The sequence below is a fragment of the Patagioenas fasciata genome, chromosome 4 (assembly GCF_037038585.1).
Source record: "Patagioenas fasciata isolate bPatFas1 chromosome 4, bPatFas1.hap1, whole genome shotgun sequence".
Lineage (NCBI taxonomy): Eukaryota > Metazoa > Chordata > Aves > Columbiformes > Columbidae > Patagioenas > Patagioenas fasciata.
Window position 1 is genome coordinate 29,176,415 of NC_092523.1, and position 18,234 is coordinate 29,194,648.

The window sequence follows — 18,234 nt, forward strand, 5'->3', positions numbered from 1 at the left end:
TGTTTGTATATAGCTTTGGTGAAACAAATAGTGTCTACAACATGGACAGAAAGAAACCTTTCCTAATATTCTGGTGTTTGAACTGTTAGCTATTTGAAATATATTCTGTGCATTTGAGTTATGTCTGGTCTCTTTCTTACAATAAAAATACTTTGTGGCATGAAATGAAATTAGGAGTCAAAACAAAATGAGGAGTCAGATACAGAACAAGCAAAAATGAGTGATTGCTCGCTGACCATACAGCAAACCTGTAGATCTTACATGCATCATATTGTAAAGTTACGGGGATTATAATATCCCATGATATTCTGTAAGTATCTACTCATGATCCCTGAGACAGGATGCTAGGCAAGATATTAAAACATTAACATTTAGTCAGAAATAATAGTGGTAGCCATGAATACTCTAATGATTTTAGATTGTACCGTACATTTCAGTAGTATGATTTTAGATCAATAGCTAGTGCATTTTCATGTTATAAATAGAGTTGTATGTATATTCAGTGAAGATCAACTTTGTAATGTCCTAAAAACCTATGCTTTTCTATTTAAAGGAGCTGATCTCTCTGACTATTTCAACTATGGGTTCAATGAAGATACCTGGAAAGCTTACTGTGAAAAACAAAAGAGAATACGAATGGGTCTTGAAGTTTTACCAGTTACCTCAACTACAAATAAAATTACGGTAATTAGCACAACTTTTGTTGTATTCTACATACTTTTTCCCTGTAAAGCTGCTTGTGTGCCATAAGCTTGGTTCTGCCCAGGTCAGTGCATTTGTTAGAGTTTGCACCTTCCTCCCCATCCCGAGCCTTGAATGTGTCTGTGTTGCTTCACTGGCAGTTTTTGTGGGTAGTGTGACAGACTAGCTGCAGCCAGATTGCATCTGTACCATTATTCAGGTTATGGCCCATCACTTAAGAGTTGTGTGGTATCTTAATGGGCAATGTGTTATTTAACTTAGGCTGAAGACAATGCTATGGAAGTAAGACCAAGTGCAGAGATTCTCGATGGCAGATACCATCTTTTGAAGGTGAATTTTAGTAAACTTTTGTTGGTTGCTCTCATTTTTGTTGAGTATTGCTTCCCATGCCACCACAGACTGACAGAAGAACAACTGAAATGAACATAGCCATTATTTCAAACTCTCAATTTACATCAGTGACTTCTTGTGAATGACACAAAATGCCAATTAAAAAGTGTTGCTTTGTTTGTCACCATTCTGCAAGCATGTGAGTTAGTGGCCTGGTGAACTAACAAATATCCCAGTGAAACTAATTTTTCTTTATGTGATGTTTTATTTTTAGTTGTAGTGCATTTGTTTGTGCAGGTTAAAGAATTTGTGCAGATGTGCTGAGGAAGCTTTTGTAGATTATGGCATATTTCTTTTTCCTGTTATGGCATATTTATTTTTCCTTTGGCCTTGTAGCTCTCATTGTGTTTTGTAACGCTTATCCTTGGCAACTCTGAGATGTGAAAATCAATCTTCCATATTTTTCTGTTGTCCTTTTGGGATTATATGGCAATAATTCAAGTTATATATAGTATTTTTACATTCAGAAATGCTGATTTTCAGAGAGCAGAAAAATCTGTATGACAGGATTTATCTTAAGCATTGAACATTGTTTTTCAACTTCTCATTTTCTCATCAACTCTTTTGTTTGATACTAAATTTGAAAGAAGAATACAACAGTTATTTATTTTGCTTATTTTCAATATGCGGTCATTTTTTGTTCACGAGCTGTCATTAAACTGACTTGGAACTGTTTTCTTCTGTTTACTCCTGTGATGTCAGTAGCAGACAGGTTCTTGTTTCCCCTGAGATGCTACTTGAGTGTCTCCAGTCATTTTTACTTTATCTTAGCAAGAACAGATCAGAAGCTCCCCAGGGCTCTTGGCCGTCCACAGTTATCATTACAATAGTGTTATGGGATGGTGGAAATGGTGGGCAGTGGAAGTTATGATTTGCCACTGTAGCTGATGGCTGCATTCAAAACTTCTCTGAACTGTTGCCCAGAAGGAAGGATAAGTATTCTAACCTAAGGCTTCCCTTATTTCTGTCTCAGTATTGACTCTTTGGGGGTCCAGTGATCAAACAGTACAGATAATAATTGTTTTGTAAGAGTCTGAAGTAAGACTTTGTAATGTGTTTTACAAGAAGTGTACATGTAATTGTTAAATAATTTTGTTATTTTTTTTCCATTCTTCTGAAATACTAAATCTCATGTAATTTATGTGGTATGTTTAGATTAATCTTCTGTCACTGGTAAGACTTTGTCTCCTACGTTTTCCAGTTACTCATCACTTAATAGAAGCCTCACAGATTTTTCAGATAAATACTTAACCCAAACCTCTTTTTAGTATTTTCTTTTCATATTTCTGAATACTACGGTTTAATTCATTTTTTAATGAATCTTAAGTATTTATGTGCATTTTGGAGGGGTTGAGAAATAAATGCTTGTATTTGGAAGTGAGATTCTGCAAAACCTTAGTAGTTCACTTGCCTACAAGAAGCTATGAGATCAGAGCCTGTATAATGTTATACCATAAGTGAACTAGCTAGATTCCTATACCATAATGAGCATATTTTGCTATTTATGAAACTTAGTTATGTAAAATCCCTGGTATCCAAGTTAAATAAATGGAAAATGCTTTATGACTTTAGGATGATTTTTGTATTATTAAGACTGTTCATTCTCAATTGTAATTTTGAGGTTTGATCTTAGTGATTAATGCATCTTTGGCTAATTACCTCGCTAGAGTGATGTAGCAATATGGCTGGTGCAGTGGGAGTATCTTTAAAAACTGAATTAGTATGGGTTTGTCTTTAATGCTAACCCATACATATTTTTCTTTCATGTATAACGTGCTGCCGAAGTCAAACAAAACTTCATGTACTTGCACAAAAGGTCTGGTGTAGCTTTAATAAAGTGGAATTTTGTAGTACTTCAGAAAAAGTAGTATGTTTTTGAAGCATTTATTTTGAACTAATGAGAAATCTCTTAAAGTTTGCATAAACCAGAGTATGAGGTGACTTCCTGGTATGACTTGGAAATTTAGTTACTAGATCTCATGGTCAGTAAGGCAGATGGAGAACAGACTGTTTCTTGTCTCATGGTTTGTTCTTGGGTAGCAAATGTGTTAGATATCTCTGTTGTTGAGATTATGAAGACATCTTTTTTTTTTTTTTTTAATAATAATTTTACTTCTTTTAAAAATTAAGGTGTTATTTTGTTCATACAGGAAATACTACAGGAAAAACAATTTGGTATGCTGTTCACATCCAAATCAAATGCTTGGAAAATAAATATTAAAACTGTCATATCTGTAATAAATTGTTCTCTGCCATATTTTTTCTTATATACATATTAAACATGGTACTTAAGTAGTATATCCTTATAAAATACAGAGTTTTATTAGCTATGCAAAGGTGACAGTTCTTTATAAAATTTTGGACCTACTTTCTTTTTGTATTGACTATGTGCTATGTTGAGTGTTGGGGTTACTATACTTCTGAGGTTAAACTAATGATAAAACATTATTTTGAAGGTACAGCAGGGCAGAACTGGAAATTTGGAGAAAGAGTTGGCAGTACAATCGACCAAAGCTGATTTCACATCTCCTCCTGCATTACTCAAATCAGGAATTCCAACAAACAGGTCAGTTAGATAGTTGTAACTCAAGACCAAAAAACTTTTATACTGTTACCTCTGTGTATTTGAAGTTCACAATTTTTATAGAAAAAAAGCAGAACGGATTTCTGTAACAGGTAGAAATGAGGGAAAAAGTGATTCTCATCACTTTTTTGTTTCAGTCACAGTTACACGTGAATGCTGTGCTACCTTCTTGGCTATTCAGATAGAGAAAGTAGAAGAAAAGGGGAGGAAGAAGCAGCAGAACCAAATAACAAGGCAGCTATAAAAATCCAGGTGTTGATGTGCAACACTGTTTTCTGAGTAGAATTAGATTGACCGTGGTTCTGTAGGTGTGGGTATTAGCTAACACACCTCAGTTAAACAAAATGTAATTGGACAGCTATGAGTTCAGTGACTGGAAGAATTCCTGGAACCCAGTCTCTTTCCTGCAAGGCCGCTTTAACTTCTCCATATTTGACTATTTTACTATACTTTCTTTGAAATTAGAGAAATTATTTCCTCACTAGAGTTTCTTCCCCTCCTTCTCCCAACCCCAGGCTTTAGTACATTCTCTCTTTTTATTATAAACTACTTCTGTTTGATACCTGGCACTGGCTTAGGATGAATCCATGCTTCTGCGTTACTTTCCTTTTCAAGTGATCTAGTATAGGCGTTTTGGTTTTGCACAGATTGAAAACAATTGTTTTATAAATAGTGGCAGGGGAAGTAAAGGAGGTTGTATGCTTTTGTCATCAACAGTTAAAGATTAGCATCTATGACTTGTCTTTAGCATTGCATCTGTAAGTACCTTGACTAATTCAGAGGCAATGATGTTCATTTATTCCATCCTTTAAGAGTCAGTTCAACACCTAAATGTATTTCTCTTGGGTGGAAAAAAAATCATGATACTTTTACCTGCATTTTTCTTTCACTCCTAGAATATTCCTCCTGGTAGCCTAAATTATTCTCTGAGCTGTCAAGTTATACTACTCTGTTTTTACTAGATTTTTAGTGTGTTGTTTTCTTTTGGTTAGTTGGTTTGTTTTAATTAATTTTTATTTGTCTATGAAGTAGTACAGGTCTTCCAAACTTTGTACCAAACCTTTTCTTTTCTGAATTGCTTCTGATGTGTGATGTTCTTGTAACAGAGTTCTCAAAATTCAAGGTACTGTTCACAGGGTAAGGATTGCAAATCTGTATTTAGTACAGGTTTTGTTACAGGATTTTAATTCTTTATGCATCTCATTAGTGGACAGAAAACCTCTATAGCGCTTTAGAAAGTAGTTAACGACCAGCATATTGAAATACAGTTAAGCTTAAAGTTGTAGAAAAAATCCATTGCAAAAATTCAGTGATTCTGTGAGATTTGCATTTGTTGTGAGAAAGTGTAATACAATAGGGTCATATATGTGCATGGTGTAGGCTTCGCAAGTGAAATCTTTGTCATATGGTCTATTTAGGATAAACCTGTCTTACCATAGATATCTTTATTCAGCATTTTTATGTGATTTTTTTTTTTTCCTGCCTGAAGTTAGCAATCCCAAGTTTAAGTGACCATCTTTTTGCTTTTTAAAGTTTTAAAATTAGGATATTGGTTGTTGATCAGAGCTTTCCTGAGAAATTTAAGACATGTTTATTTTCTCCAGGAACTAAATTTATCTTAGTAAAGGTTGGGAAACCTGTATATCTTTAAGAATAAGAAGATAGTAAGTGAAGTTGATCTCATGTGTAGATAAAGGAGAAACAAAATAGTACATTTCTAGTTGTATTACTTATGCCTTCCAATGGTTAGTATGTTGCTATATAAACGTTTAGTGTGAATACTGTAACTGTAGGTTGTTACAATGGCAAAGCTGACTTCTTTCCATATTAAATATCTGCTCCTTTGGATACATTTGCTTAAAATATATTATTGTCTGAAGAAAAAGGTATTTCTGCCAAGTGGTCAGAAGAGGTTTTGAAAGAAAATGGTATGCTTAAAAGTCTGAGATTAGCTCAGTGAATGAGTGCATCTTAACTGTACGGATTACATATACTTCTACTTGAATGACTTCTTCAGAATGCTGATACTGTTTTCTGTTTATAAAAAATTATATTACTAATTTCTTTAAAATCAGGCAGCGGTTTAGAGGATTGGATTTTTTAATTTCTTTATTAAAGAGCTGATTTTTAGGTAAGCAGAAATTTTGGGCAGTCCAGCTCTTTGGTAATTCGAAGTAATTGCCTTTATGCCATGAAGCATTTGCAATAGCTTTGTTGTGGAATTGCTGGACACATTTCTCATGTAGCAGTAGAACTTCTATCAGGTTCTACCAGTAGTTGATTTATTTGGTGAAAAGGAGGGAAAACTACAACTGAGTATAGCAGCCTTGGTGTGGGAATTGGTAAGGAGCTGGGTATAAGAAGAACTGAAAAAGCAGAAAAGATACAGACACAAGAAAAGAAAGACCTAGGCTGTTTATCTCACCACAAGTGGCACCTCTTCTCAGTCATAGAGGAGCACTGTCTCCAGAAAAGCCAGCTCAGGCATCAAAAAGTGGCAGAAACAATATAGGAGGGATGCACACAAATAAAGGTAAGGGAGGGTATGGAAATCGGGGCATCCTTATTTAATGTTTTAATTCCCCATTTACTAGTCAGGAGAGTAGCATTGCTTGGTGGATGATTTTACAAATAGATATTGCAGCACGTATTTCTCTTTAATGGGAAGTCTGAGGACAGATGGTGGATTTTGCTTTTTTTTTATTTGTTTGTAAACAAACATTAAAGTATTTCTGTGCCTACTGTTTTTACCTTTTTAGTTTGAGTACAGTAGGTGTTTCCATATGATTTCAGTTGAAATTCTCAAAGAAAAATTCTCTGAGGTTTAGCAAGAATATTACTCGTTACCAATATGGAGGGTGTAGTTTGCTAAATACAAACAGAATTATTGCTCACCAGCAAATAAAAGTTACTACTTCACTAAAATTGCATCCCAAATGTTTAATTCAGAGAAAAATTCAGTGCTTGTTCATACAACGTGTCTGAGTAATTTTGCTTGGATTAATAAACAATTGCTGTCTTAACCATAGCTAAGCTATTAGTTGTTTAGAAATGACACCGGAACATCTCGTATTGATTCTGTGATATTTAGGGCTATTGAAAAGCATGATGTGTGGCTTAGCTCTAAAAGAGGAGTTAGAACATAATGGAAATGTTTTAATATAAATACACATCATCTAGAAACAATATGGTATAAAAATACAATGTTTGTTGTCTAGAGTTAGTTAATTAAAAATTGTGTGCATGGCCACAATTAAGGTAAAAACCTGAAGGGATCTCTTTTCAGTATAATACTTTTTAGAACATGAAGAGGATTTAACATATTTCTAACCTATCTTAACCAGCCAGGCCATAGAGAGGTCTTACGGGTTTTTAGACCAGTGCTTTTTCTTCTGTCCGTTTTCAAGGACTGTGAGATAGTATTTCTTTAGTAGCAGAGGAATAACCAGAAGTTTCATTTACAAGCTGGATGCAAAAATGGGTGTTTTCTCATGCCAGTAATACCTGGAATAGTTATCTATCACAAAACTTCATTCTGTCAAAAGCTCTTATTTTTTTTAACATGTATTTATGCTTTTTGAGTTACTACTAAAGAGTACATTACATTTAAATTGATTTTGCTTTCAGATAAATTAGCCTGTGAATGCGTTAGGCTTTCTCTGTGCTTGTAAACAGAATTTTTATAGAAAATTGATTTGTGATTACATCATTACTATGAAAAAATTACAGGTTTCTCTTGTTTCATGAACTAACTTCGCAAGACTAAATGATGAAGACTCAGATATTACCTTGAAAAAATGTTTTGTATGTCAGTGATTTCTGTATTAAATTTGTTTGTTTCTTGGTTCAACAAAGCTGAGGCTGTCCTCAAGGCAGGGGAAATAAAGCATAAAACACATAAGCAAGATAAGAAGGAACACAGGAACATATCTAATATGTTTTTTAAGTATACTATAATTCTGTAATTCCTAGACTAGACCATAGGTCTAGTGAATAAATGTGGCATCCAGTAGTTAAACCATTTCTGAATTTTTTTGAAAAAGCAGTTCATTATATTACTTGTGGTGGGGATGGAGGATTTCTGAAACTATGAATTTGGAAAAAAAAATTCTTTTTTTTTTTTTTTTTTTTTTTCCCCGCCTTCTTATTTTCCCCCCTTTGTCTTTACTCTGTGGAACCTAAGTAAGCTTAGCTTGCCAAGTGATATATTTCTGAATTAAATCTCCATGGAGTGCGGTATTCATAGTGAAAATAGCTCATAAATAACCATTCTCTAATTAGAGTGAAATCACTCACTGAGTTGCTGGAATGTTCCTTTCAAGCTACACTTTGCATGAACTCTGCTCTGGGTTCATGTGCATCCCACACGTGTGGATTGCCTTTTTATGTTTGGGTGTATCAATTGGGAACGCATCTGTATCCCAGGTGCCCTCATCATGTAAGGACCAAACCAACCCCTTCCTTTTCTTTGCATACAGTGCTGAGACAGAAGCCTGGTAATGCTGCTTAACATCTTATCACTAAGCTAGATAATGGCTGGGGAGTCTTTGCAATTTCCTCATGTGCCAACTTGCTATGACTTAATCAAGATCCAAGGCTTCCAATTTACCAGTTCTACTAAACTGAATAACTGTTACATTCTGGACATTTCAGATTCCTCTCTTGCCTTTGTGAAGGTTACATTTTTGACAGTGGTGTCGTCTGCCGCTCCATTTGCAATTGAATAAATGCTTTCTCTTGTTCCATGTGGAGTACTTGCTGAAATCATTATTACAGTCTTGGAAATAGAAAATTTGCCAGCTTTGTGGTATGATGAAAAGTTCTTGAACTCATATATCATTACAACTGTTGGGAACAAGAATGGACATACAACTGTAAAACACTATTGAAAAAAAAAATTAGAAAGCACCAGCTCAGTGAGAGTAAATGAGCATAGGTGTATTCTTCAGGCCCTAGAAAAATTAAATGAAAGCCCTGTTCATTTCAGTATAGTTGAAGTCTAACAACCAACTACCAGTCTAGATTTGCATCCTGTGATAATGTAGAATTTTATTTGGGCTGCTTTTCAAGCCTAAATAAGCATTGTTGCAGTATGGTTGATGCACATATTATTTTAATTCCCACTACTTTTGCGTTGGTGTCCATTGCCTGTGTTTTCAGTGCTGATTCCAAGAGTTGCTGGCTGTGTGCAAGCAGTGTGAGAGAGAAAGAGTCTTGATTTGATGTACATCTCTCCCAAGTGGAAGCCCTGTAAAACAGTGCAGTGAGCCAAACGGGATCACCTGAGGAGGGACTTCTTGCTGTAGCAGAGACTGGTCTATCATATACAAGAAGTAAAGCTAGGTAAAATGACTTTCCTAGGGTCTGGTTTTAGATAATTAGACAAGATACCAGCAATGGAGGAGAAGCAGTATTGTAGAAACCAAATGAGCTTTCAGAGTGAAGACTGAGATAAAGCTTTGTTGTTTTATGAAAACACGCTTGTCTTTTCTGTAGTGAAACACAGTTGGTTTAGAAATTGTTTTATAATACCTGTGTTTTCAGTTTAGTTACTGGAAGCAAAATAATTATAACCAAAAGTGTGGCAGTGCTGGAATACCATGCAAGACCACTGAGGAGGATTAGGAAAGCAGGTGTTGATTATTTCAGGATTTGGAGTGAAACAATCTGACATTTAGGATGAGATGTTAGAAGATCAGAGAATTTCTTGAACTTGTGTTGTCCTTGGAGAGGCTGCTGTGTAGTAGATAACATTTTAGTTTGCAGATGTGTTCTCAGCCTCTTGCACAGTTGGACTTTTTTTTTTCCTCTAAACCATTGTGCTTAATGAGCTTGCTTTGAAATCCAGGAGGAAGCTCTAAACCCAGCCATTGCAGAGCTCAAAGGAAGGGCATTTGGCTCATGCTCAGTATGCAGCCTGCCAAGGAACTTTAGATGATCTCTGGGAGATCTAATTGCTGCTTCATACTCTAGCATCTGCTGTGCTTTTTTCACCTGCAGTGGAGTGGAGGTATGTGAGCAACTGGGGGCAGAGGTGTCAGTCTGACAGAACTCGGAGCCTCTAGTCCCAACTTCCAGCGGTTCTCCCTGCTGTTAATGTGGTTAGTAGTCCACTAGATACAAAAAGTACAAGAACTTGTCTTTTAAAACTTGAAGGGTTTGTTTTTTTTTTCTTTTCTTTCTATGGATTTCTTTTCTGTAATTTCTTGACAGATTTTTCCCAGTCTTTCTTTTGTTTTGTTGTATATCATGCTATTGGTAAATATTGTCAGTTTTCTCTACTATGGTTTCCCTTATAGGTGTGACACAGATGTACCTTTGTTTCTGTCATCCATTAGCAATGTAATTCTGTACCTCATTTTCTAATGGAGTTGACCTAAGTGAATCCTGCTTTTTAACCTCTTTTAGAAATTACCCATGGGCTGCAAAGCAGGTAGGTTTTGTTCTATCTGCATAACAATAATAGTTCTCTCTAAGGCTAGGTTTCTGGGTTTTGTTGTTTTGGGGCTGCAAAAAGGAAAGCTCACTATACTTAGGTTCTTCCTCTCTTCAAAATAATGTTCTCCGTTGTCACAGATACCACGTTTTAGTTTTAGTAGGTAACACTCAGATCCTTGTCATACTATTTTCTGGTGTGGTGCCTGGAATCCTTCTTTACTGTCAGTATATTCCCATGTGGTTGATTTATTGAAGATTTTGAGAGATTGATTATACTTCAAGCTCTGGTGTTTGCATCCAATGGAATGCCATCATGCCTTTACCCCCAGTTTAGCATTTTTAATCTGCTTTGAAAAGTTAAAAAGTTACAGTTGACAGCTATGTGGCCACAGTATCAGATGGTTTGGGGGGCTTAAAGATACCTCTCTTAACAGACTAGGTGAATATGTACATGGGAGTTAAGAATTTTATAATAGGAACAACTGAAGTCTAAGAGGCATAAGCTTAATAGCTGGACTGGTTTGAAAACTGAAGTGAGATACATATGGATTTAAAGGTCACACATTTGACTCCAGTGTGGACTGGTATAATTTGTTTGTAGTGAACTAAAATCACTGAAAATCATTGAAAATTTAAATCCTGGATTACATTTTTCTAAATAAGATGCACTTCTTCAAATTATTCATTAATAATTAATAATCATATGTGTTGAGAAGGAAATCTTGGAATTATTGTAGCTGCTTCCCAAAATGTCAGTTTGATTGCAAGTGTTAGCCATAGTAAGAGTGGTAGTCCTCCCTAGTAGGGGGAGCAAACTGGAACAAGTCATTATGGTGGTACATACAGCCATGATGCATTGAGAGCTGGATATTATCTGTGGTTCTGCTTATGTCAGACAAGAAGAGATATAGCAGAAGTAGAAAGGGTTCACAAAAAGATTAAACAAATAGTGAAAGTTATAGAGTCAGTTTTTTATGAGGAGAGAAGTGGACTAGTTCAGCATGGGAAACAGACAACTGAGAAGAGATACAACAGAGGTACCGCAAATAGTACGTTGCCAAAGAACAGGTTATTGGTTTGAGTTTGTTGTTTGTTTGGTTGTTTTTTTTTAGATACAAGGACTGTAGGACACCAAATAAAATTGTCAGGCAGAAAAATAACTGAAACAAATCTTATCACTGGAGAAAAAGTAAAAGTGTGTTCAAAAGAGATTATGCAAATGCAAGTTAATCGGGGGCTATTAAACACAGTTGCATGGAAGTCCTGAAGTTTTTGATTGGCCAAAACTGGGAGGGAAATAATGTGTGTTACGCATGTCACTTCTCTTGTCATCTTTCTCTAAAAATCCATTACTAACAACTTCTCTGGTAGATGTTCTTAATTTACATTATGTTCTTTAGTTGCCTGATTGGGTTCTAAGGGAGACTGAGGTGGGTCTTGTGCTGCTCTGTTGGTTTCTTTAATGAAAGTGAACATAGTGCTTAGCTGTGCAAGTGTTTTAGAGGTGTTTAAGAGAAACATCTTGCATTTGGAAAACTGAGAAACAGAAGTATGAATGGCTAGTCTAAGATTCCTTTGAGTTTCATGCAAGGTTTAATTTAAGAGTCAATGTCTACTAGTTTTGTATACATTCTGTATTCCAAGAGGGATGGCAGCTGATTTTGTTCAGTATGTGCTGCAGTATCAATAGTACGCACGGTGGGGTGGGCTTCTGTTTATTTCTGCCTCCTAACTTACCTTCATTTGATCTTCCATTGAATCCTCCAGTATTATTTGGTTCTACATACTTGCATAGTTCAGCAAATTTATCACATTTAATGTTCTTCAGAAACAGTCTTTTATGTTTTATACAGGAGAAGGAACTTGTGACATTTAGAATGAGAGAAGTCCATAAAACTTTGTTATCTTTATTTTTCTCTTTTTTTTCCCTTTCTAATTCTACTTGTTGATTCTGGTTTGTCCTGTGTTGCAGGCGATTAGCTGGCACAATAGATGTGATTGGACAGACCATCACTATCAGCAGGGTGGAAGGACGACGGCGTGCTAATGAAAACAGCAACATACAGGTTTTATACTGCAGATTTGCACACTATCTCTGACTAAAAGACAGTTTTTGCTTTCCTCATAGCTTCTGATTAAAACATTTCATTGTGTATCAATGAGTAATACAGAAGTAGCTTTAAGTTCAGGGAGAAAGTTGCAGCAGTTAATTGAAATATACTAAGATGAAATATTTGATATATTCCAAAAGATAGATGTTTTGGTATACTTCTTACTGAAAGGAAATGAGCAGTATTGCAAATTTACAATCCAGGAGACAGCATTGGCTCTGCTAGATCTGCATGGGGTAGGATTTTGTTTACTTAGTGACAAAGATAAAGATTTAAACCGATGTCCGTTTCTCCCCTATTCCTGACAGACACTAGTGCTGGAAGTGAAAGCCTTTTCATATGCTCTTTGAGAAATGCAGTATTTTAAAAATAAGTTGTGAAGGAATAAATAGTTAATTGTACTTTTAAAAAACATTTTATTATTTTAATGTGAACTGTAAGATCAGTTTTTATTAATTTAGTCTTTATGGGCTTGGATTATCTTAAGAAAACAACTAAATACATTAAGGTTGAATACACTTTTTCTCTCCTGACTTATATGTGGAGAAGAATCAAGGTTGCTTGGTGCCCTAGTTGCGTTTCCATGCCAATTTAAGGTTAAACAATGAAAATAATAATGGCTTGTAGTGCTTATACTGAAAACACTGCCATGTGTTTTTCAACTGATCTCATAGTGTTTAAGTAATTTGTAGTCTTGGGTTTTTTCATGCTTTTTATATTGATTTTTTAAACATTTTCCTTTATATATAAACTGGCGTTTTGGGCCATATTCAGATAGTTTATATTCCCTCTCAAACTTGGTTTGTTGTTCCCTATTGGCTGCTCTTAGATCCTCAGAGGTGCCTGTCAGGTATGGGACACAGAACGTAGGAATGCAGGTAGAACTTAAACCATCTGAATATGGCTCTTTAGGAGTATAAGTAATACTTTCCTGTTGAAGTAACTAGGAAGAGAGGTAACCTACCTTCTACCCTTTTGACATAGCAATTGTAACTATAGTTTGATATTTTACAGGTTCTTTCAGAACGATCTAATCCTGAAGTAGACAATTTTACCAAGCCACCTCCATTTTTCCCTCCAGGAGCTCCACCTACCCACCTTCCACCACCTCCTTTTCTCCCACCCCCTCCAACTGTCAGTACTGCTCCACCTCTGATTCCCCCACCAGGTAAATATCCTGCAGTACATATGATGTGAAAAGTGAGAGATGCAAATGCTTGATTGTACGGAATTAAAGACAGCACATTCCATGCATATGTGCAGAAATACCAAATTTCGTATTCTTTTCTTAATCTGCGAGACAGAAACACAAACTTCCATCTTTACTTTCTCAGTATGCGTAGTCCCAAGTAGTGAATAATTACCTAAAAAGTAAATGTTGGATCTTGTGTCCTTGAAAATTATTAAAGTGAGAAGCTCTTTTCTGTAATTCAGCTACCGTTAGTGCTATTGAGAGGTACATGTTAACAAGTAATTCTATGAACTTTTGAATTAAGCGTGTGGCATACCGTGAATTTGTGTTAGAAGTTGGGTTCTCTGATGTCCAAGGTCAAAGCAGCAAATGGAAAATTTTATTCTTCTTTCCTATCACAGTATGTTTGAATTCCCGACAGTCTGATAAGAATTGCATTTGTGCCATGTCCTTTCAGGCAGAGATTAGCACTTGATGCTTTTATCCAGTGTCCTGTGTCTGTGATTCTTGGAGGAATCAAAGCTCTTTGAGAATTCTTCTTATGTAAAATTTGGTTTGAAATGTACTGGTATTTACTGAACGTTTACTCAAGCTTGATATTTATGGAAATTTACTGGAAGCAATGTCATGGACAGTTACTTGAGTGTTGTCATTTTAAGGAATTAAGTTCAAAAGAACTTAGCAAGGAACTAAGAAGAATGGTCAGTGAGATATGAAAATAGATGGAGAAACTTCAGGGAGTATTTCAGTAGGAAAGTGAAGGATTTGTTTATAGACAAGACTGATTTTTCATTATTTTCTCCTTGTGTTCCTTGTGTTCTTTTGCTTGACTTGTTCTAAAATCTCGCTGAGCAGTTTCTTTGCTATTCTGGTCACATAGGGAGTCTTTTAAAAGTTTCTCTGTTACTACTTGTACACATAAGCAAGGAAGTAACATCATTATTTCTATGCAACAACTTTGTGTGGGGCATTATAGGGTTCAAGTTCTCATAGAAGAAGTTGCTTTCCTCAATTGCTGATGATGATTTTAAAACTATTAACTCTTGATGCCTGGAAAGTTCTGGTTTTTCTTGGTGATTGTCATACACAAAATGGTGTAACTTAGACAACAGAAGAGGGAAGGGATTTAAAGGTGAAGTAATTCTGTGCCTTTTTCCAAGTTTTTGTGCATAAATGTAAAATATAGAGTGTTTGAAGAGAGAAAATGCTACTGCTCTGGCAATTTGGTGATGTTTCCTTACTGCAGGGGGAACAAAAAGGAGAAAAATGTCATACTAATGCTAATTTCGTTTTTAAGCTGCATTAAAACCTTTCTGATACAATAATACAGGTAATGCATTGCACAGTTTTAGAAAGTATTTTTTGAAATGTAATTGTGGTACAGAAAAGGTGATCTGAGTTGTATGCTATTAAAAGTGTGAGAGGAATGCCCACAGATACCCCAAACACACTTGGTGCAGGGATGTCATGTAGATGTACTGGATTGTTCTTATGAAACCCTACACCTGTTGAGCTTTTAAAGGTGAAAGAAATCCATATGTGTTACAGATCTAGCAACCAGGTTTGGCTTTAGTCGTATGGTTTACAGACAGTTTTATGAGATATACTTGTTCAGAAGGTCTCCTTCAACATCCTTCCGTGCTTCGAGTAGATTCAAAAATAACGATTAAGAGCTGTGGATTTGGTTTCTTCAGGCCTGTGTTTTAATTGTGCTGTTGCCAGCTCTTTATCTTCAAAGCTGTTCTTAAAATAGAACCTGCCATCCCTACTAGTTTCAGTGGAGGGGGAGGGAAAAAATCTACTCTTACCCAATATTAAACCAGGACTACTTGCCAGAAAATTTAAGTATTCCAAATATAAAACATCCTCCAAAAACCCCTTTGAAAAAGTATCTTGCTTTGAAGTTGGATCTCTTGCTCTGAATTCATTCACTCTCGTCATTCAAATCTTTTTTTGTGAAATGAGTCCGGGGACAATTCAAAGGCCCAAATGCAGAAAATTCTCAAATACTCCTAGGAGATCACTGGCTATGGAAAAAATGTGTTGTTTTTTGTTTGCTTGGTTTATTGCTATGTCGGAGTAATTTTAAATCTAAAGAAGAATGTGGATGCTTCTGTTTAACAGGCTTTAAAAGTTGTTTTATGTGTTTTGGTTTAAGACTGTGGTCAAAATGTGACATGTATTTGAAATATTAAAAAAAAAAAAGTGCAGTATTGAACTTTTGTTGCATAACATTGGGAAATTTAACTACCTAGACTAGTACCAGGGCTTAGCAAGGAGCTCAGGCCCAGCAATATAAGTGTCAACTTTGTATCTTGTGATAGAGGAGAGACAATTTAATTTAGTTTAGCCTGTGGCAAAAGGAGTTTTCTACCACATTGACTTGTATTACATTGCTGTGAGCTTTTATACAGTTCAGCAAAATCACAGTATCTCGTTAAGCTCTGACAGTGTTACCATGTTTGATTCCTTACTCCCCAAGCAGAGCACGTGTGGCATTGCTTTTCTTTGGTAAAACCCACTTGGTTTTCTGTAATTATGTACCCTTCTTGAGTTAGAAGGATGGTGTACAATGTCCTGAAAGCAATTCTGAGCACGTAAGGTCAAATGCTGCACTAGTGCCATTTGGATTGCTTTTAACATACAAGTCTGAGTATTTAGTTTTAGCCCAGGTGTACCTTTGTGGCAGTACCACATGTTTTAGGGATGTGGCGTGATCTACTCTAAGTAACCTTCTTGTTTAGTCCCTACATTGCAAGAAATGGCCCAATATTTCAGAGTCTTTTTTCTTTCTCGAAAGTAATATGTGGCTGATGGTGCTTCCAGTGTATTTCCATACACTGCATTAGTAGATGCAAAACAGTGAAGACTTAAGAGAGTCTCAATTTTCCTATAACTGAAGCTCACGATTTTTTTGTTTCTTGATTTGTCAATTCATGTGTTAGTGAAGAAGGTGAGGAAGAAAACTTCGTTTAGATCTTTTTAGTGATACTTGTGAGCTTGGAATGTAGAAGAATGTTTCTTCATGATACCATGAAGTAAATTGGATTCTGTCTTAAAATTATGTAATCATTAACCATGACTTTAAAAATGTTCTTAGAGGTTTTTGAGGAAAAAATACCAATGTGTATTTTTTAGTATGATACCCTGCATAAGAAATTAATTGAAATTATTTGGACGTTTAGACTCTGGATGTTAGTTTGATTCAGTCTGTCATGACTTTGCATGGCTTTCAGGTGAAATTTTCGTTTGGCTTGTAATGTAGTGATGAGATTTTATTTGTATTTCTACACAAGATAAAACTCTGAGGAATATATTAATTGATTAATCAGAATTTATTTCTTTTTGTAAAGAGTATTAGCTGATGGCTTTCCAGGAAATTCTATGCAAAGTGGTGAGAGCCGTGTTCACTGCTTACAGTATAAAGTTTTTTGTGCAGCAGTTGAGATTTTTTAAGCATAAGGTAGAGCTGATAAATCAATTTGAGAGAACTTCTCATATTTTTCTAGCTTCTGCTCTTAACATTGCTGGAGAAATTTTGTCTCAGAGGTATTTTTTAATATATTTATACGTATATATGTATTTTATGTTGTAGGCTCATGAAGAATCTATTAAGATAGACAGTTAACCAAACAAAGATGAATAGGAAATACTTCAGCTATGTAACAGTTTGGACTGCCAGTCTTGCTTTTCTTGCAGAAAGTTTCATTAGGAGTGCTTGGTCTTTTAAACGTTACAGCATCAAAACTTTTTATGGTGTGATTTCCAGTGTTTCTAACAATGATAGTGTGCCTTGGAAAGCTTGTTTGCTGGTGAAGAGAAAATGGGTTATGTAGTTTAGAAATTTGGCTTTTGGGGATCACTGTCTCCTACTTTATATTTTGGCTAAGAGATTAGATTTTAAATCTTCAGCATTGAGCAGCAGCTTCAAGTTTGTTTCAGTTTGTTTACTGGTGTCAGCTTAATGCTGGTGAGAATTCATGTCAGTGAAATCACCAGAAATTAGTGAACGTTGATAGAGATTACTCTTCTTCAACTTGCGTATTCCTTCATTCTGTCCTTCTGCCAAGGCAATTTAGGAGCAGTTGGCATTTCTAGATATTATAATATGTAGATGTAGTTAAATGTTGCTGTCATACAGTAGTGTTTTAGTTCTAACGTTGAACTAGTGATACATACATCAAATTAATCATGCAATGACCAATATGTCCAGGATATTCTCTGAATGATGAAGTCTGGAGCTTGAATGGCATGGGTTTTAATTTAAGTGGGTCTGGCTGCTGTTCTGTCTGGATGTTTATGCTGTTATGGCAAAACTGATGAAAGCACTTGGCAAAGTTTCCTGTTCTCTCACCTCCGAAGACTTGCAGTGTTGGCAGGTTGGAAGTACCTATCTTTTAATGCAAGCAGAGTTGTTCATGACTAAAAGAGCTTTATGAGTGGTAGTCTGTTTTGTGATTTTATTGTTTTAGCCCAGTTTATTCTTTTGATGTAACAGTGTTTTGTGTGTTCAGTTGAGGTAAAGCTAGTTCTTTGCAAAGTATGAAGAGATAATGTCCGTTAAAGTGTGTGAATTATTTTTACCTTGTAATTATTCCTTTCGTAATCAAATAAGATGCATTAATATGTTGAGGCAGGATATTTTGTTATGTCACCTTAATATGGTTGGGAACAATTTCTCAGCTTTTAGGTAGATTCGTAACAGCTAGGATAGGTCTGAAAAACAGAAAAGTTATGACAGTTTTTGAATTTGTTTATATTAAAGTATGCTCCTTTCTCAGATACTTACAAGAAAATAGAGTACTTAACACTCTTTT

General features: G+C 35.5%; 1 protein-coding gene across 9 annotated transcripts in view; it reads left to right on the forward strand.

Annotated features, from left to right (window-relative positions):
• The window catches only part of FIP1L1 (factor interacting with PAPOLA and CPSF1), a 43,073-nt gene that overhangs the window by 10,024 nt on the left and 14,815 nt on the right, over window positions 1–18,234 (forward strand). For 5 of the 9 annotated variants that reach the window (XM_065836596.2, XM_065836595.2, XM_065836598.2 and 2 more), the window contains exons 7-11: window positions 554–684; window positions 964–1,032; window positions 3,549–3,658; window positions 12,087–12,180; window positions 13,240–13,393. In XM_065836596.2, coding sequence (XP_065692668.1) covers window positions 554–684; window positions 964–1,032; window positions 3,549–3,658; window positions 12,087–12,180; window positions 13,240–13,393 — 558 coding nt within the window. The remainder of the gene's footprint in view (window positions 1–553; window positions 685–963; window positions 1,033–3,548; window positions 3,659–12,086; window positions 12,181–13,239; window positions 13,394–18,234) is intronic. The other 4 variants (XM_065836600.2, XM_065836599.2, XM_065836604.2 and 1 more) reach the window with 1 other exon arrangement.